The sequence below is a fragment of the Mercenaria mercenaria genome, chromosome 16 (genome assembly GCF_021730395.1).
Source record: "Mercenaria mercenaria strain notata chromosome 16, MADL_Memer_1, whole genome shotgun sequence".
In the NCBI taxonomy this organism is placed as follows: Eukaryota; Metazoa; Mollusca; class Bivalvia; order Venerida; family Veneridae; genus Mercenaria; species Mercenaria mercenaria.
In genome coordinates, this window is record NC_069376.1 from 18520301 (window position 1) to 18538978 (window position 18678).

General features: G+C 36.3%; 1 protein-coding gene across 5 annotated transcripts; it reads left to right on the forward strand.

Annotated features, from left to right (window-relative positions):
• Nucleotides 1-1769: 1769 nt before the first annotated feature.
• Nucleotides 1770-16057, forward strand: LOC123541405 (vitamin D3 receptor A-like). Of its 5 annotated transcripts, none has more exons than XM_053526249.1 (9): nt 1770-1814; nt 5211-6010; nt 7006-7159; nt 7639-7779; nt 8079-8230; nt 8593-8703; nt 12466-12694; nt 13637-13873; nt 15397-16057. In XM_053526249.1, exons 2-9 carry the CDS (start codon nt 5255-5257, stop codon nt 15639-15641), a joined length of 2025 nt encoding a protein of 674 aa, XP_053382224.1. In that variant the 5' UTR covers nt 1770-1814; nt 5211-5254; the 3' UTR covers nt 15642-16057. The 5 variants fall into 5 exon arrangements, with proteins under 5 accessions (XP_053382224.1, XP_053382223.1, XP_053382225.1 ...); XM_053526248.1 differs by having other exon boundaries at nt 1805-1851; XM_053526246.1 differs by lacking the exon at nt 1770-1814 and adding an exon at nt 2486-2673.
• Nucleotides 16058-18678: the final 2621 nt, after the last annotated feature.

An 18678-nucleotide genomic window follows, 5' to 3' on the forward strand; every position in this document is an offset into this window, starting at 1 on the left:
CATTCATCAAAAGGTTTTAAAAGTACTTAAAATAAATGTTTATCAAAATGAGAACCCTAGCTCCAAGGTCAAGGTCAGACTTCGTGTTCTACTATTCATTGGAACATGGGACCGAACTGAGGCAAGATTACGTAACCAAGGCCAATTGCTATTTAAGAATGCATGCATTCTTGCACATATATATTCAACCTTTAATTAGAATTATTTGACCAAGTAGCGGGCTGGGCGCGGAACTATTGTATGTTGTTCTTTATTTATATACAGTAACTTACAATCGTTTCGCGCTCAGCCCACGATTAATTGTTTAGCATGTCGCTTAACACTGAGCATTCATCGTTTGACAATTAATTTATATTTGACATTTAGCATTTTGCAAATAGTAGTCTGCACTAGATTTGGCATTAAGTACCACAGAGTGTAGACAATGCTGACTCGGTCTCCGGATTTAAAGTCAGCGCTGGCTGCACGCGTTCGGGCTCCATAAGTTCATCTGCTTTTAAACTTTTAACATTAGATTTACTAATTCTTTGTTTTTCCTGCGTAAAAACCATACTTGTACATGCTGTCGACTCTTGTGTATTTAAGGTTTTAGGTTTTTGCACCTATTTTTATCACGTTACTATGGTTCTCTTGGGTGGATTGAGTAGCTTGGGAGACCTAGCACTCTGTCACTTTTACTAACCCCCACGCATTGCCATTATTTCTGTCAGAATGTTTGCTATTACTATAAAAGAAGGAGAAGAAGAAGTGTGTGTGTTTCACGATTTCACGACAGTGTTCCACAAACCATGGACATGAAACATTATTATTTTAAATAGAAAAAATATAGGAATGCATTATAAATTAAAGAAACTTTCTATAAATTTGTACACCCACATCGACAACCGTTCATCAACCTATCTTCCTCTACAAATAATCACATTGCGCAACAATTAATTGAAAAATAAATAAAACATTTATACACCATCCCGGTATGAATAATCAGAAACAGTCATTGGACTTGTCACGTGATATTAAGGTATTGGACCCCTAATAGTAATGATTAAAAAATGGCATTTGCTTGGTATATTCTTAAAGTTGACGATGTTTCACACTGTGTTGCAATTTTTAAATAACTTTTACCGTGCCTTTTTTGTAAATTTTGTATAATTTATGGTATTTCCTCACGCTCAAAAAGAGACAAAATTCAATGTGATGGCCACTATCTAAAACGTTTGCAGAGAATTCATTACAGCATTAATTTTGATAAAAGAAACATCAAACTATTGTTAATTATAAAACATAAAATAAAAATGTAAAAATCATTTTTTTCTAGGGTGCCTCAAGTAAACAGATTTAATGAGACAGAATTCTAACTGCAACATTGAAAAAATAAGGTCGAATCCTGTGGGTCTGTTTTGAATTTTGCTCACTTCATTCAAAAATAACCTTGGGGCAATAGTAAAATCTACCTGTATTTCTTCCACAATATGTAATCTAAAGAATGAAAGCAAAATAGAGAACTTTTACCGCACGTAACTCAGTATTTTTAAAGATGTCTTACTCTACCCCTCCTGAATCAGACGTAAATTCACATTGAACAGCAAAAAAATCGCTTATAAAATGAAAATTTTCCACTTTTATACAGTATATCCATAATTAGTCTTGAAAGAAGTAAAAACTTACTAGAAAAAAAGGAAAACATGGGGGAAAAATTTTGGTCCCAATGGGGTTTGAACCTACGCCCCCTTGAAAATTGCAGTCAATGTAGGTTTATAGTAGTAACTGAATACTCTTCAAAAAGGAGATACATAATTACGGATCCAATAAGGACGGTAAGATTTTATGTTTACCATAACTAGACGTTAAGCGGTTAGTATTGAATATTTGTATTTAACTCACAATTTTCAGTTTGTCCAGTTGTATTTTATTGTTCTAAGTTTCTGTTTTACCTGTATATTAATAGGATTATTGATCGGGCAGCCATTGAAATTAAATGTAGGTTAAATAATAATTTTGCAGTAGTATCACTGTGTATAAGTGGTAGACAGAAAACAGTAAACGACCGTTATCTGTAACGACTGATTGCGTTTTTTTCTAGATCTAGCTAAAACAAACCAACTCATGATTTTAAAGTTTGGGATATGGTGCAACCGTTCGTTGTTTGGACAACCTTCCATGGACCATTCTCCAGTGTACTTCATTATACTCTTAACTATTTCATCAGTTATCAATATGCTCTTTAAAATATAGGCTTTTTACCGTTATTTACTGCTTTTGATCTGTGGAAAGAGTCAAATGTTTGAGGGATAGGTGTAGGCAGAGCACATGATGGTCCAAGCACTATCAAAGTTTGAGGTAGGGGTGGAAGCGCCTTGCGCCTACGCTTATAAATGACACTTATAGTAACTTACTGGGACGACCTTTAAACATAATTTAAATGCATGACAGACACATATCTAAATAGAATACTAGTGTTCTGCGTAGGCCGTGACACACAATTAGATTTCAGTTTATCATTGTGTTCTAAATCAATATCATATACATTAAATGATTTTGTGTATTACTCTTTAAGAAGACCTATTTCATAACTTAACGTTTGTTTGTATGTGGGAGTATATGGAGAGAATACATCATTTTTACAAGTCAAGAGAATATTTTTTACGAAATGGAATCCGAGCTTGTTACACCTACGTACGTATTACATAATTTTTGCCTTTACCGTAAATAATCAGTATAATTTTTAAAAAAATCATTCTGGACTTTAGTATTCATGAGTGACTTTGAAAAGACGTGTCAACCAAAAAAGGCTTGGTAGGTTTTCGTGCACCTATTTACTGTCAGACAATAGCGTTAGACTTTTTGGCTTTTTAAAACATGTTTTGTATTTAAACATAAGTAAGTGGAATAACGCTATATATTAACTGGATTTCAAGTCCGTTTGATTAATATTCAAAAGATGGGAACAAGTTCGTATTTCTTGTTTACACTATCGAGAAACAAAACAAAATGTATGTAAAGAAACATGAAGTTTGACATTGAATTTCGTGTGATAACCAAGTTTCATTCTGTGGAATAATTCTCAGTGCTTTATTGATTACATAAAGTAAATATTTTGAAATATGAAATTGACAACTGTGGATTTAAGTGAGCTATTATATATCAGTTCAGTCGATAACCAAAATTGATTTTGCTCCCTGGAATAAATCTGAACAGTTTCGTAGTAAGTATGGTGTCATTACTGTGTGGATATGAGTACCCATGTTCTTTTAAGTTCAAGATACACAACTGCGTATGTACTTTTATTGGCAGGTACTTAAAAATGCAGGCCTCTGCTCATTTATATTTCCTTAGGTCATGATACATTTCCATGAAATTTATTCATGTAGTGTCGGAAAAATGAACGCATTGACAAATTTCAACTCAATTGTTTTTCAGTACATTTCACCCTTAAGTGTATTTTTATCTTTATACTGCAGTTTAACCTACTGTCTTATTTTAAGAATAACTAACTTTATCTCGTTCAAGTGCACGCTATACATGATCAAGTCTGGACGTAGCGTATTAATGTTTTTATCAGTATATCTTGTAAACAATACACTTTAAAGAGTCACACAACTTGCACAGTATTACTAATAATTTAGGATAATGCGCCAGTTGAAAAGTTCTATATAAACAGTATATTATTTGATATGGGTGAACAGATTGTTATTAAAGAAAATAATCATATTGTATTTAGTGACAGTTCGTTTGCAGAACTAAAGCATTGTTCACCCATGTCAGATATAAAATGATAAAAGTAATAGTGATTTATATACTTTTTTTTAAATACATTGGTCCGTTCAACTGACAAATGGTCCTTAATGATAAGTACTGTTAGTTAAAAACATTTCCCTACACATTGTTTACACAAAAGCTGGAAACACTCATTTCAGGTTTGACATATTATGTGTATATTTGCTTTGTGAAGAATTTCAATATTTTCAAATGGTTTAAGCTTGGAAATCAGATGTACCACACTTCGTATTATTGAACTTTATGTTTGAATTTTCCGTGCATATATCGAAATGATTAAACAGGACGGTGTAACACTTATTGTTTCGATATGTTAAAACATGGCATATGCTTTATATTATTTCTTAACTGTTAGCCACAAATTTTGAGAGAAAAAATTCAAACAACACCAAGTCATAGGAAGAAAGAGTTGTTTTACATGAAAATTGAACAGCGTATATAATTTTATAATGTAGCTTTATTTTATCATACAGTTATTGACTTATGTTGAGGTCAACATGTGTTTTTACGGACCAGTAAAAAATTATATTGACCGAGGACGTAGTTCGAGTTCAATATCATTTTACAGGTCCGTAAAAACACATATTGACCTCAACATAAGTCAATAATTGTTATATTATATGTTTTTCTCAAATGCACTCATTTGACTGGCCCATATTTCATACTTATATAAGAAAACGCGATATCACAAAAGTCATTATCACTTTTTTGGTTGCGGACCCGCACGTGCTCCCCTTTCGACCAATCAAATGAGCGCATTTGAGAAGGGTATATAATATTTCTTTATAAATCATATTCATCTTAAAGGGGGTAAGATTTTAGAATATTTTAAGTATCCAGTCGCACAGGACAGTATGGTAGTAAATGTATTGGTCAAGTAGATTCAATTTGTTAGTAATTATCAAATATTTATCTGTTTTGATGATATACTCATAAACCTTAAAGATACAATACGGGACTGACATAGTAGTGTTTATTTACATGATTTTATAGTATTACAATGTTTACGTGACTTCAGTAGAGGCAGCTATCCCCTTTATATTCCTTATATATATATATATATATATATATATATATATATATATATATTTGATTTTATCCTATTTAAATGCATCACTATTTTGAGCGGTGCATTTTTTTCATGAAGACAAAACTGTGGTTCTTTTCTGACAAGGAGGAAAAACTTTAGTAGGCCAATATTGTTGCTCCGCTAGCAGTTTTACTTTTAATACACATCAAATTGTACTACAAAGTCAGATGAGTTTTAATTGTAATTGTACCTTTTTTCGTCTTCACAAAGCTTTTTCATATCCCAGGTATTTCAAATAATATTTCAACTACTATACGTTCTATGGATCTAGGAATATTATGCTATGTAGATCTGCTCTATAGAACTAGAACCTCCTTTTGTAACTTTTTTGGTATTTCTTTTGCAGAAATGAACCCGGACACACGAGTATAACAAAATTCTTGAATAATCATGAATGAGGAATTGTCAAATATATTAGAACAAGCGTTACAGTATGCATCACCACTTCCGGTGATGTCATCAACGGAAAACATAGCGACCGACTCGCCGGAAGATGCAGGCAAATCCAATTTGCTGCTTCAGCATACAGGTAGTTCATATTTGGAACATTTGTGTGCTATTTCTATGGACGCAGATGAGGAAGGTACTGTCTTGCTGTCGAATAGCTCATTGAATACACACCAAAATACGCACGGATCTCAGCCTTCACATTTCCCGCTCATTAAATCTCCAGAAGAGAACTTTCCCGATGAGTGCCATAGCAACCAGGGTAATTCGTTTTATCAACTAGGGTTTGCAAATCATTGTATAGAATCTCTTGATCAAAGTAATACAGCATTTGACAATCGCGAAAAAGAGTTTGCTCATATTGAAATACACGTCACTGAAGATTCGGTAGATTCAGACTTTGCACAACTGGAACCAGCAACGTCATTAACGGAAATACATCCAGATTCTACTTCTGATGTGATAAATGATATCCATGACATTGCTGATGCATGCTTACGATTCGAAAACGAGTCTAAGCCTTCAGCGGACAGCACTGTGAGTACCGGAAAGGATGACGTCAAACCGAAAGTAAAGAAAAGAAGGCGGAGAGAAAAAAATCCAGACCCACCCCCACCCCCGATACTTCCTCCTTGTGACATATGTAACAAAACATCATCCGGATACCACTACGGAGCAAATACTTGTGAAGCCTGCAAGGTATTTAGATTTTTTATTTGATTGCTTTACAATGCATGACAACGTAACAAATACAAAACGCGAACAATTTAACAGACACCGACACCGACAAAGCATAGTTAGCAGTAGGGGAAACTTCCTGTTCGGGAAGTCAACCGCTGGGTTTTTCCGTAATTCCTGAACGGGAAACTTGATACTAAATATTTTGCTTCCCGAACGGGAAACAGGTTACTATAATTATGTAATAACCCCGTTCGGGAAGTAGGGAAAAAGCCTTCATTTGGTTTCCCGAACGGGAAGTTTCCCCTTAGTACTGGTTAGTGGAAGGTTAATTTGCCTCTAGAAACATAAGCTTTATAGGATAAGACCTGATACAGTTTCGGTCAGTTATTTAAAAAAAAATACTGTAGTGCTGTTGTTTTTCGGCTTCTCTTTATAAATAGCAGATCTTGAATCAAAATGTTGGCGTTCTTGTCTTAATGTGGCAACGATGATTTAATTTTTGTCTGAAAAGATCATCTATTCTGCCCAATTTATAAGGTTTAAGGTCAGTAATTCGAACCCTTCTTTGTTTAATATAAAAAAAACCCGACAACTTCAGGTCGTATCTTCTTTAAAGAACATCGCATTTTCCTACACCAATTTTTCATGAAAGTACTATCATAGATTAACGAAAAAATGGAAAGAAAATAGGGGGTTGAATGGTTCTTAGTAGTGAAATGCTAGTCAGCCCTAAAAATGGCACATATTTGCTGTTGTCTGTACAATAAACCCCTACTTTCGTTTTCCATCTGAAAATCTCGCCATTGTTGGAATATAAGCATGAAAACCATCTCATTTCATGCAGAATGTATTCTGGCAGTGAACAAGTGTGATTAAAGCAGTCGCTCTACACAGAATTTGCGCCAGAAATGGGAAAATTAGGATCTGTCTACTTTGGACTTTTTACGATTACACAACTGAAATGTATTTTCGATCGAATTACTGACCTTATTCCTTAGTAATATATTTTGCAGGGATTTTATCGACGGACGTTGAAGAAAAAGGAAGTGGATTACAAATGTAAATGCACACCGGATGAGAAAGAGGCATGGAAACGAGGCCCTTTTCAAAATGGCTGCCCGGCGTGTAGATATGAAAAATGTTTGGAAGTCGGCATGTCAAAAAATGGTACGTAGTTAGGTGTTTTTATTTTCTTAGAAATATTTGTAGTTGAAATAAATTAGGAGTTACTATACTTAGGCATTACGTATGTGGGGGTTGTTATAAACTCCGCTGTGTTCTGACTTTGGCCTCGTTTTTCAGTTTAGACAGAGGCCTAATGATATTACATTAAGTATTTAAACAAGATTTAAACAATTTTTGAAAGTAGTTAATTGACTAATTACTATAACTCAAGTTCATGGTATAATAATGTTTTGTCTGCGACCGAGGAGAAACACGTGGAATAAAGCGCGTATTGTCCACCTGTCGGTCTGTCCTATTGCACGTGTACCAAAAAGTGTTACCAGCCAAAATTTGACACCCTAGAGTTAAATTTCATTTTTGACCGAGTCAAGGACTTGCGGATGCAGCCTCAAAAATGTAAAAAAAAAACATAAAGTGATTTAGTAGATATATGTATATCAGTCCTTTTTTTTGGTTTTCAGCAATTAAGATAGGGCGATACACATTGAACCATAAGACAAGAAACATCAAGAAGATTAAGTCTATTGAGACGATTGACAATCTCATAACAGCTTTAACAGAAACTGTCTCCGATTCAAGTCCTGTGTCAGCTTCCGGTTTAGGTAATTTTCGTTCACTACTTTTTCGAATACGTTCATCGCAACATGTATAAACTTTAGTAGACTGGGACTGGATTTTGTTTTGTATTCAATGGTACCTTTGACAGGAAAAGTGTAACGTATAAATACTATTGCATAGTTATTTTTAGAACGCATATTAATATAATTGTTTCTATATAATCATTTTTTTCTCCTACAGCTAATAAAAGTGAGTGCGAAGGGCAATTGTATCGAGTTTTGAAAGTTACAAATTGTCCAATTTGTTTGAAAAACAATTTAATAGAAATTGTTTTGTTTATTAGATGAGGAAGTTTCTAGATCCCCGTCAGCATCACCTGTAGATATATCGGAACTTTCTATTGGCTCATCATCCACTTCACTTGACAGCTTCCAGTCAATCAACGCACTCATCACATCTCCGAAAGAAACGAGAAACCCTGGAATTAGCTTGAAGGCAAATTTTTACTTTATTGAGACATTGCAAGATGCTGAGTCAAAGCTCATATGGGACTCCCGGCAGCGAGCATAAATAAAACTACATATCATCATCGCATATCTGAGTCAAAGGCTTTATTTCGTAATGCTGAGTTAAATACAAATGTATATCATACTGTATAGATAGAATAAGTAAAAAGGCCGAATACGCTTGCACTCGTTCCTGATTTTGCGATGTGTATACACTGCATCTACACTAGAAAAATAGAGAAATTTACCATATGGCAAGATACACATGTCCTTCTTAAATTGATAACAATTATAATTAAAGATTCAGCTTAATTTCTTGTTTGGACTATAATAATGGTGTTTTCTCTCCAGGAGATAGATTGTATAGTGAAGACCTTGACAGAAGCCCACACCACTTTGATAGTTGATGATAGAGCGAATATACCTACCGAAACTATCAAGAAGAAGCAAGATGAATATTTGGTAGAGTGACTTTATTTCATTTTGATACAGTCCCTTTGAGCCATTTAATGCCAAACTTCATAGGTCACTTTTTGAGTAGCTTAAATTTTAACCGTATCTTTAACCATTTCTATGGTTTGTTTTTGGTTTAACGCCATTTTACAACAGTATTTCAGTTATGTAAATGCGGGCAGTAAACCTAACCACATGCTGTTCCTGGGTTCTACATCAGTACTAACCTGCCCTCTGCCAGTAACTGCCAACTTCTCTTAATGAACCAGAGGTGAAGGACGAATGATTTCTTACACAATGTTCTTTATCAAGTCGTCATGGAGCACATACGCCTCGCCCGGGGATCGAACACACGACACGGCGATCCCTAGATCTGCGTCCTTCCTATTGAGGACACACTAGCCTAAATATTATTATGACTGTAAAATCACACCAAAATCACACTGCCGTGACCTGGTTGTACTACGCGTACTAAAATTTTCTTTCACTTCAAATACAACTTTCTGTTCCATTTTTTCTACCAAAATGTCAAAGATATATGCTCAATGAAATTTAAATAAAAAAAACTTTAATTTCGACCTCTGCGTCCGTACCAGTTCAATAACCTGTACGGCATTAAGCGAGACCAGATGGCTCCCACGCTGGTTCCTTTTGTAAAGTCAGGCTTATTGAGAGACGCGGGTGGGTCTAACTATTTCTATACCAATCTTGTTATAACACCTTGTGCAAAGCCTTTCAGCGATTTTATACCAAACAGTTCATTGACATAAATTATTTAATGCGGAGCTTTTAGTCGTTTTAGAGAACTAAATATTAGGTACATCATTTACATGTTTTATCAAAATAAAGATACCTTCTGGGACGCTAAATTGTATAAAATCTTTACATTGTTATACACCGCCTAATTACTTTTGTTTTAATTGCTAGATAAAGGTAGTGAGCCCGCACTGACATTCGGCAGTTTACGTGCAGGTTCGTATGCACGTCTGTTTTTTCGGCATTCTTCGGTCGTAAATGTAGCTCATAAGTTATTTCCATAACCAACCGGAGAATGCCGAAATCACACACGGACAAAACGTTAACAACCGGAATTTACTGATTTTCATTACGAGTCCATTACTTTGAAATATTAAGGCCTTCATCAGTATACGTGAAACATTTGAAGTAAATCACATGTTTTTATTGTTCATTAGAAACTATTTTACTACTGCACCGCAACCTCTTAGATGGTAAAGGGACAAAACTGTTGCATATATATCTGAACATAATCTCACACCATACCAGTGTAAGACAAACTGCAGCGGATGAAGTACTTGAAAACAATACCACTTATGTACATGTCATTGAAAGGCAAAACAAAATTAAACTCTCATCAATAAAACACCACACGACGCCGAGTTATACAATAATATACATGGCCGCTTTGGAACCTTTAGTTCTGTTGGTAAATAGACATTAATATAGTAGGGTTGTAAATTGGTTGATGGTATAACAACCCCACACTTGATCTAAATTCAAAGTTAAAAGTAACAATGTGCTGATACGTAAGCGCTAATACTGTGATGACAGTGATACATTGGTGTATGGAATAGAACTTAAAGGTCAGAGACCACCAATTCAAAAAAAGTACTTACTGGGAATGAGGTAAGCGTATACCTGGGAATAAGGTAATGTCTGTGCGTTCTGATTGGTCAGTCATGTAAACAAACCCAAGAAGTGATTTTTTTTCAAAATTGATATTTTTTTTACTGCATTTACAGTATTTTATTATACATTTTGACAAAATTTGCTACATATTATGTGTATTGAAAAAACTTTTATCAAACGAATTTCTCCCGCCATGCCAACGTTATAAGCAGGGGGTTATCTCATTCACACGGAAATTTCTTCAATAAAGTATCACTATCCATATGTTTTTCGCCCGATATTTTGGTAGAACTAAGATTCTTGGAAAACATGTAATTAGATATACATGTTTTGATGTATGGAAGGCCGTACACGCCATAATGTTACATGTATAATGTAAGTCTATGGGAAAACAATCGGTGGTCTCTAACCTATAAGTTTGTTTTGAGGTCGAAGACCTAATGACAAGCGGTAATTTCCGTTTCATTACGTTTTCTCCGATAAGATATCGGCATTTTCCGGTTGTTACGGAAATTCGTATAAGCTACATTTCCGGCCGAAGAAATAACTGACTAGATTAGGAAATTATAGTGCGTGTTTTCTGACTTGGTAGAGATATTTATAGAAAGGTCATCAATGGGCAATTCCATTGTTTAGTTTAGGGTTATCGACTACATCATTACATTTGGTTTCAATCCGTACGGATAAATCCAATTGCACCAAGTTACCTATTGATTTTAATGGTACAGCCTGTACTGAAGATATCTCCGCCAGGTCAGAAAATATGCACTATACTACGGTGTTCCGTTTGGACAATCGTGACTTTTTATTTGAAACTTAACCGCGATGCATGATGGTACGATGAAAAAAATGCGATGGCGCGATGATGAAAAAGCGATGGTACGATGGTGAAAACGCGATGGCACGATGATGAAATCGCAATGGTGCGATGGTACAATGATGAAATGTCGATGTAATATCGCGTTTTCATCATCGTACCATCGCGTTTTCACCATCGCGCCATCACGTTTTCATCATCGTACCATCGTGTCATCGCGTTTTCACCATCGCACCATCGCGTTTTCACCATCGTGCCATCGCGTTATCACCATCGTACCATCGCGTTTTCACCATCGTGCCATCGCGTTTTCACCATCGTGCCGTCGCGTTATCACCATCGTACCATCGCGGTTTCACCATCGTGCCATCGCGTTTTCACCATCGTACCATCGTTTTCATCATCGTACCATCGCGTTTTCACCATCGTGCCATCGCGTTTTCATCATCGTGCCATCGCGTTTTCACCATCGTACCGTCGCGTTTTCACCATCGTGCCATCGCGTTATCACCATCGTACCATCGCGTTTTCACCATTGTACCATCGCTTTCCTGTTAGAAATGCGTAGTTCCGTACACTTGAATTTTTGTCAACAATAGATGAATGTATCCTAATGTATTTTGTGAGAAGAAATTTACCATTTAGATTTTGCTGTTTTGCAAAATGTTTTACAAAATGTTCAGTGCTCAAGTCATTAAAACTGTGTAAAATCTTTAAGGCCACGTATTTATGTATGCATGAAGGTAAATAAAAAGCCGGATGTAATAGTTATTCTTGTTAGGATGTTGAAGGTACATAGTGCAATGTGAAAATGAGATTTAACAAGCCTGTATTACTGACACATATACTGTATCACTGCGCATGACCACCGGAAGGCGATGGTACGATGGTGATAATGCAATGGTACGATGGTGAAACCGCGATGGTACGATGGTGATAATGCGATGGTACCATGATTAAAAACGCGATGGCACGGTGGTGAAAACGCGATGGTACGATGGTGAAAACGTGATGGTACGATAATGAAAACGCGATATTACATCGACATTTCACCATTGTACCATCGCACCATCGCGATTTCATCATCGTGGCATCGCGTTTTCACCATCGTACCATCGTTGTTTCATCATCGCGCCATCGCGTTTTCGTCATCGTACCGTCGTGCATCGCGGTTTAGTTTCAAATAAAAAGTCACGATTGTCCCAACGGAACACTGTACTATACACTAAATTTGCCTTTTGTCAATACGGGTCACCTTAAAGACATCAAAACACAAGTGTACTAAGAAGTTTTCCTTTTCGTTTTAGGAGAAATATAGACTGAAAATGGAACTTTTCGGGAGTATGAGAAATATCACGCACGATGAATTCAAGGAGTTTTACAATGCAACAGGAATCGATATAGACGGCCGTCTTGAGAGAGCCGATACCGCATTTAAATATTTTGAAGATAAGATAGCAATGGTTGTCGCATTTGCTAAGGCAATTCCAGGATTCAAAGAATTAGGTCTAGATGACCAAGCGAACTTGATAAAAGGTAAAATGTTTAAGTGGATGTTTTTTTGTATCCTTAAGTTTTTAATCCACCATTATAGCTTTTTAAAACAATCACACACAGCCAAGAGGTGACACATCCCGCAGAAAAATTTAGGAGTGGCTAAATAATTATTCTGCATGCCTATTAATCAAATCAGAGTGTAGGAATCAAATGTAATGTCATTCTATCACATCATTTCAATTCTAAAATGTCTTTTATAAAGTGTGGCAGCTCTCTTGGTACCTTTATGGTGCTAAATAATATGTTGAAATAGAGCTAATACATGTATTTTCATGTTTTAATAAAATACAGTCGAACACGTATTTAGCAATCACGTAAGGGAGCGGCAAAATGTGGCTAATTAAATTTCTTATGTCAGGTTAAAATTAGAATAAGAAACAGCTTAGGAAATCAGGCAGCTAACTGCTTAAGGTTGATACCGGTATCTTTTTAATACAGATGGCCCCGGCGGTAGGTTCAAGTTAAGCAGTACTTACTAGTTCTATTAGAATAAGATCCAGGTCTGCTGCAGAGTTATTAAACGAATTTTTAATAATTCCAACTAAAAACATTAATGTATTGATGCACTTAAAGGCAAACTTTTAAGAGCTTGTTATTCCCGGATTTATTCAGCCTTTTTCTTTGTTGTTGTTATTTTTTGCACCTTTGGTAAAACTACTATATGGTAGGAGTGTCTCGTATGCAATGGACATATTTTTTAAAGCTTTTTTTAAAGATATGACTGTTTTTTTGTCACGTTGCAGCACTTTTTTTTTTTTACAAAATTCAAAAATTGAGTGAAATTCTTGTATGCAGTCCGGTTACTCGATCGATAGGGAATTCTTCAGAGCGATATTCCTACACAGCAGGATCGAGTCCCGGTCTAGCTGCACATGTTTCTCTGTCTGTGATGTTTCCCTACAATTTATCATTGTCTTTTAGCTTCCCGTGTAGAAACTAGTTTAATTTGTGCGTACAAGAACACGATGAGAAACCTTGACATGGAGAAAAGGGTGGTGACACTGCCATGGGGAGCGTCCTTGCATTTAGACGAGCTCGGAAAATTCTTACCGATGGAACATCTTAATGCACGATTCCAGTTTGCAAAACAGTTGGCAGATCTTAACTTGTCCGTCCAAGAAGAATGCATTATTCGAGCCATTCTTACTCTCTTTACTGGTTAGTTATATTTTAAGGATAGCGATGTTTCTCATTACAGATCTGGTGCAGTCGTTCTGCGCATGTCACAAAAATCATATTCAGCAGCGCGCACGGCAGAAATACCTAAATTTTGCATGTCCGCACGCATTTAGTGTATAATATGTAAAAAAAAATACTGACTAAAGGTTATAGTAAGGATTACCATGGTTACGAAATATATACATTTAAGATACTTTTCGTTCAAATTGCTTGAATACGGTATATACCGGAGTCTGTAATATATCACAGGCGTACCAGATCTGTTTTTACTTTTTAGTCACAGTCTTAAAGGTCCAATACTAAGGAAAGTGAACATTTTAATTTCTTTTAAAAAGCACAGAAACTATTTCATTTTATTGGAAAATGAAAGTTGGTATGTAGAAATTCGAAATAAATCGCAGTATATGTACAATTATTTTTCTATGAAGTATGAAGAAAGTTAAAAAGACCTGGGGGGTCATTCTGTCGATTCATTGAAATTTCAACATAATACACATACATTTCTTTGAGTTCCAAAGACCTTCTGTAAATTTTGACCTGCCAATCTTCATTATTTAGTGTCTTGCAGAAGTCTATGCACTGGCTATGAAAAAAATTGCCAACTCACTTTCCCTTAGTAATGGACCTTTAAAGTAGTGGGTCCGTAATGACTCTCGTCATTTTCCGTTCGATTACGTATTTTCCGTATGCTTTTCCGACATTCTCCGGTTATTTTATAAAAAGGCATTTTTTCCGTTATGGCCGAAGGATGCCAAAATAGCATACGAAAATTACGTAATTGCACGGATATTGCCGAGTGTAATTACTACGGAGACGATTCTACTACATTAAGTTTTTGATATTTTTTGGAAAAGTAATGTCAACCGAAAGCACCCGTTAAGAATCTTTATTTCGTCTTTCCGTAGAATAGAAGGAATATGTTCGCTATGTCCGTCCGTGCATGCAGTCGTGAGATGCGCACCTATTCCTTTGGAGTTTTAAGGAATGTGTTCGAATACAATTTTATGTATAGAACTTGTATTTTATTTAATTTATATATGCTGCTGTCGAAACTAAGAATCGAGTAAAGATTCTTTTGAAAAAAGAAAGGTCAGCGAAGAAAACTTGAAAATTTTGCCATTTTCTCTTATTGATAACCCTTAATATGCCCCAAAGAAGGAAGAGTTGTTCAAAAAATACAAATATAAAGGAGATTCCCAGATATATGAGGAAACATAGAAAAACAACGTAAGAATAATGGATGCTGCCGATACTTCAGGCTTTGGTTTAAATGGCGCTACGAGAAAGGGTTGATAGCAACCCGTCAATGTATTTGTCGTACTTAAATCTTTTGAAATAAATACCGAATGTAGTACATATGTTCAAAGTTGAAATTAGCAATAAGAAATACGCACCTGGTATTTTAATTGTTCAGTGTTTCGCTATAACAAAATTTAATAAGCATTTATACTTTGACAACTGACATTTGGCACATGGAGTACATATTCAGTCATATATTGCAGATCGTTGCAAATTGGAAGAGCCTGAAAAGGTGGACACACTCCAGGAGAAAATGGTCATGTGTCTCCAACATTTGATAAACATCCGGCCCGGTGGCTCTGGGACACTGCTGTATAAGATATTCAATATCATCACAAACTTACGTGAACTCACGGACAAGGAAATGGAATATGCCAAAAACTTACTTGTTGAGTGGCCAATGTTAAATCTGAATAGTTACCACCTTGTGAGGGAATTTCTGGGCTGATTTTTTTTTATCTGTTCCGGTGGTTTTGGCGGGAAAACGGAGGACATTGGCGGAAAGAGCCTCGATTTGATACTTTTACCGGTGCGTGGACGATTTAATACTATATTTCAATAAGCGCCTGAGGTGTCAAAGTTCAGAACATTGCAAGTTATAAACTTTTCTTGTCAAAGCAACTTGCGCGTGACCGATTTGATAAAAGTAATCGGACAAGTAGATGTGTCTTGATATGTGTGCTTATTTACTGCACGTAATGTACGTGTATATGTACATGTATAAAATCGCATTCTCTCTGTTATCTAAACAATAGCTAACAGTAACTCGTGTTTTTCATACAATGCTATTGTCTACTTTACGTTACAGCTGCTTTGTCATTTCAAGTTATTTCTTTGAAATAAAATCATGAAATTATCTTAAAATTGTGTTAAATTGCTTTACTTTTTGGGCTTAAAAATGCCTCTGTGACATATTCTTTTACAACAAGCAAGTTTTTCTCTCTCGCTATGCTCGAAGTAACTGTTTTCCAGGTCAAGTAAAAAAGATGCCGTTGTTCTTAGACTATATTTTATAAGTTGGTTAGTTTATTAGTCACCTACTGTTTGTGAAAACCAGTTTTGGGGACAAAAGGTTTGCGCTTTTCCCCTATGTCTGTCATTCATCAAGGGATTCTCATCATAGTGAATATTTGTGTTACTTGGCACAAATATTCACTATGATGAGACGACATATCATGCGCAAAACCTGGACCCTTTGCTCAAAGGTCAAGATCACACTTAGAGGTCAAAGGTCAACAGGTCGTTTTCCTGTCCAGTCTGTAACTCAACATTCCTTAAAGGGATTATAATATTACTTGGCACAAATGTACCCCATAATAAGACAACACGTCATGCGTAATACCCAGACACCTAGGTCAAAGGTCAAGGTAATACTTACAGGTTAAAGGTTAGTAGGGGTTTGCTTTTTTTCCTGTCAAGTCAATAACTCTGTCATCCGTTATTTTAATATTACTTGGCACTAATGTTTCAACGTGTCTTACACACCACCATTAACTCTAAATGTCAAGGTCACAGTCAGAGGTCAAAAGTCAACAGGTTTTTTTTTCCTTTCTGGTCCATAGCTCTGTCATCCATAAAGGGATTTTAATATTACTCGACATAAATGTTCCCTATAATGAGATAATGTGTCATGTGCCATACCCAGAACCCTAGCTCCAAGGTCAAGGTCACACTTAGAAGTCAAAGGTTAACATGTGTCCGGTTTCTTAACTCTGCCATTTATGGAGGGATTTTGAAATTACCTGGCATAAATGTTCCCCATAATGAGACGACTTGTCATGCGCAAGATCCAGACTCCTAGCTCTAAGGTCACACTTAGAGGTTTAAGGTTAACATATTTTAAGTGATTCGGATTAATTTCGAAATCAGGGACCTTAACCCCTCTACCACGGATGCCCCCTTATGCTACTTTATTTCTTGATAACTGATATATTATGTTCTTTGCAAGCAACTTGCAACCTCTCAATGTGAATCAGTGGTGAAGAAATTTATATGTTTTGTCTTGAGTCATTTGCCAGTTAAGACATTCATACAATTGTTAGGAAGGCCATGTCTTTGGTCAGTTATCACGGATAACATGTCCTTAGTCAATTATCACGTTGAACATACAAATCCTAAATTTGAATATATGACGACTCGACTGAAACTATTGTGCTTTATCTGCGGCAGCGTCCTAAAAGGTTCCGGACTGAATGTGCTTCGCGAAATATCTTGTTATCAGAATCTTCCAATATATTTATATATATGGCCTGCAAGTAACTGACAACTTCCCTACATTCACTGCCAGTAACTGACAACTTCCCTACATGCACTGCCAGTAACTGACAACTTCCCTACATGTACTGCCAGTATCTAACAACTTCCCTACATTCACAGCCAGTAACTGACAACTTCCCTACATGCACTGCCAACTTTCCTACATGTACTTCCAGTATCTAACAACTTCCCTACATTCACAGCCAGTAACTGACAACTTCCCTACATGCACAGCCAGTAACTGACAACTTCCCTACATGCACTGCCAACTTCCCTACATGTACTTCCAGTATCTAACAACTTCCCTACATGCTCTGCTCTGCTCACAACTTCCCTACATGCTCTGCTCTGCTCACAACTTCCCTACATGTACTGCCAGTATCTAACAACTTCCCTACATGCACTGCCAGTATCTAACAACTTCCCTACATGCACTGCCAGTATCTAACAACTTCCCTACATGTACTGCCGGTATCTAACAACTTCCCTACATGCACTGCCAGTATCTAACAACTTTCCTACATTCATACATTCACAGCCAGTATCTAACAACTTCCCTACATTCACAGCCAGTAACTATTAACTTCCCTACATGCACAGCCAGGACCTGACAACTTCCCTACATGCTCTGCTCTGCTAACAACTTCCCTACATGCACTGCCAGTAAATGACAACTTCCCTACATGCACTGCCAATAACTGACAACTTCCCCTACATGTACTTCCAGTAACTGACAACTATCCTACATGCACTGCCAACTTCCCTACATGCACTGCAAGTAACTGACAACTTCCCTACATGCACTGCCAGTAACTGACAACTTTCCTACATGATCTGCTAACAACTTCCCTACATGCACTGCCAATAACTGACAACTTCCCTAAATGTACTTCCAGTAACTGACAACTATCCTACATGCACTGCCAACTTCCCTACATGCACTACCAGTAACTAACAACTTCCAAACATGCACTGCCAGTAACTGACAATTCCTTTGATGGACAATGACTAAACAACATCCTTAACCGATCGCATTAAAAAACTGTCTCCCATGCATTGCAATCCTAATTAATTCTAATTAACAGCTGACACCAGCAAATATAACTTTAATCCAGCAGGCACATTCATCTTAACTCTGAAACTTCTGACTGACTCCAGAATGAAAAGTTCATTCAGTCTATGCTATTATCTGCTGAGATGGCAGTTTCCAGCAGTGAGATTCCTGTACA

Coding starts and splice junctions, on each gene's coding strand:
- LOC123541405 (XM_053526249.1), top strand. CDS start 5,255: ATGAATGAGGAATTGTCAAATATATTAGAACAAGCGTTACAGTATGCA. Junction 6,011..7,005: donor ATACTTGTGAAGCCTGCAAG/GTATTTAGATTT, acceptor TATATTTTGCAG/GGATTTTATCGACGGACGTT. Junction 7,780..8,078: donor TGTGTCAGCTTCCGGTTTAG/GTAATTTTCGTT, acceptor TTTGTTTATTAG/ATGAGGAAGTTTCTAGATCC.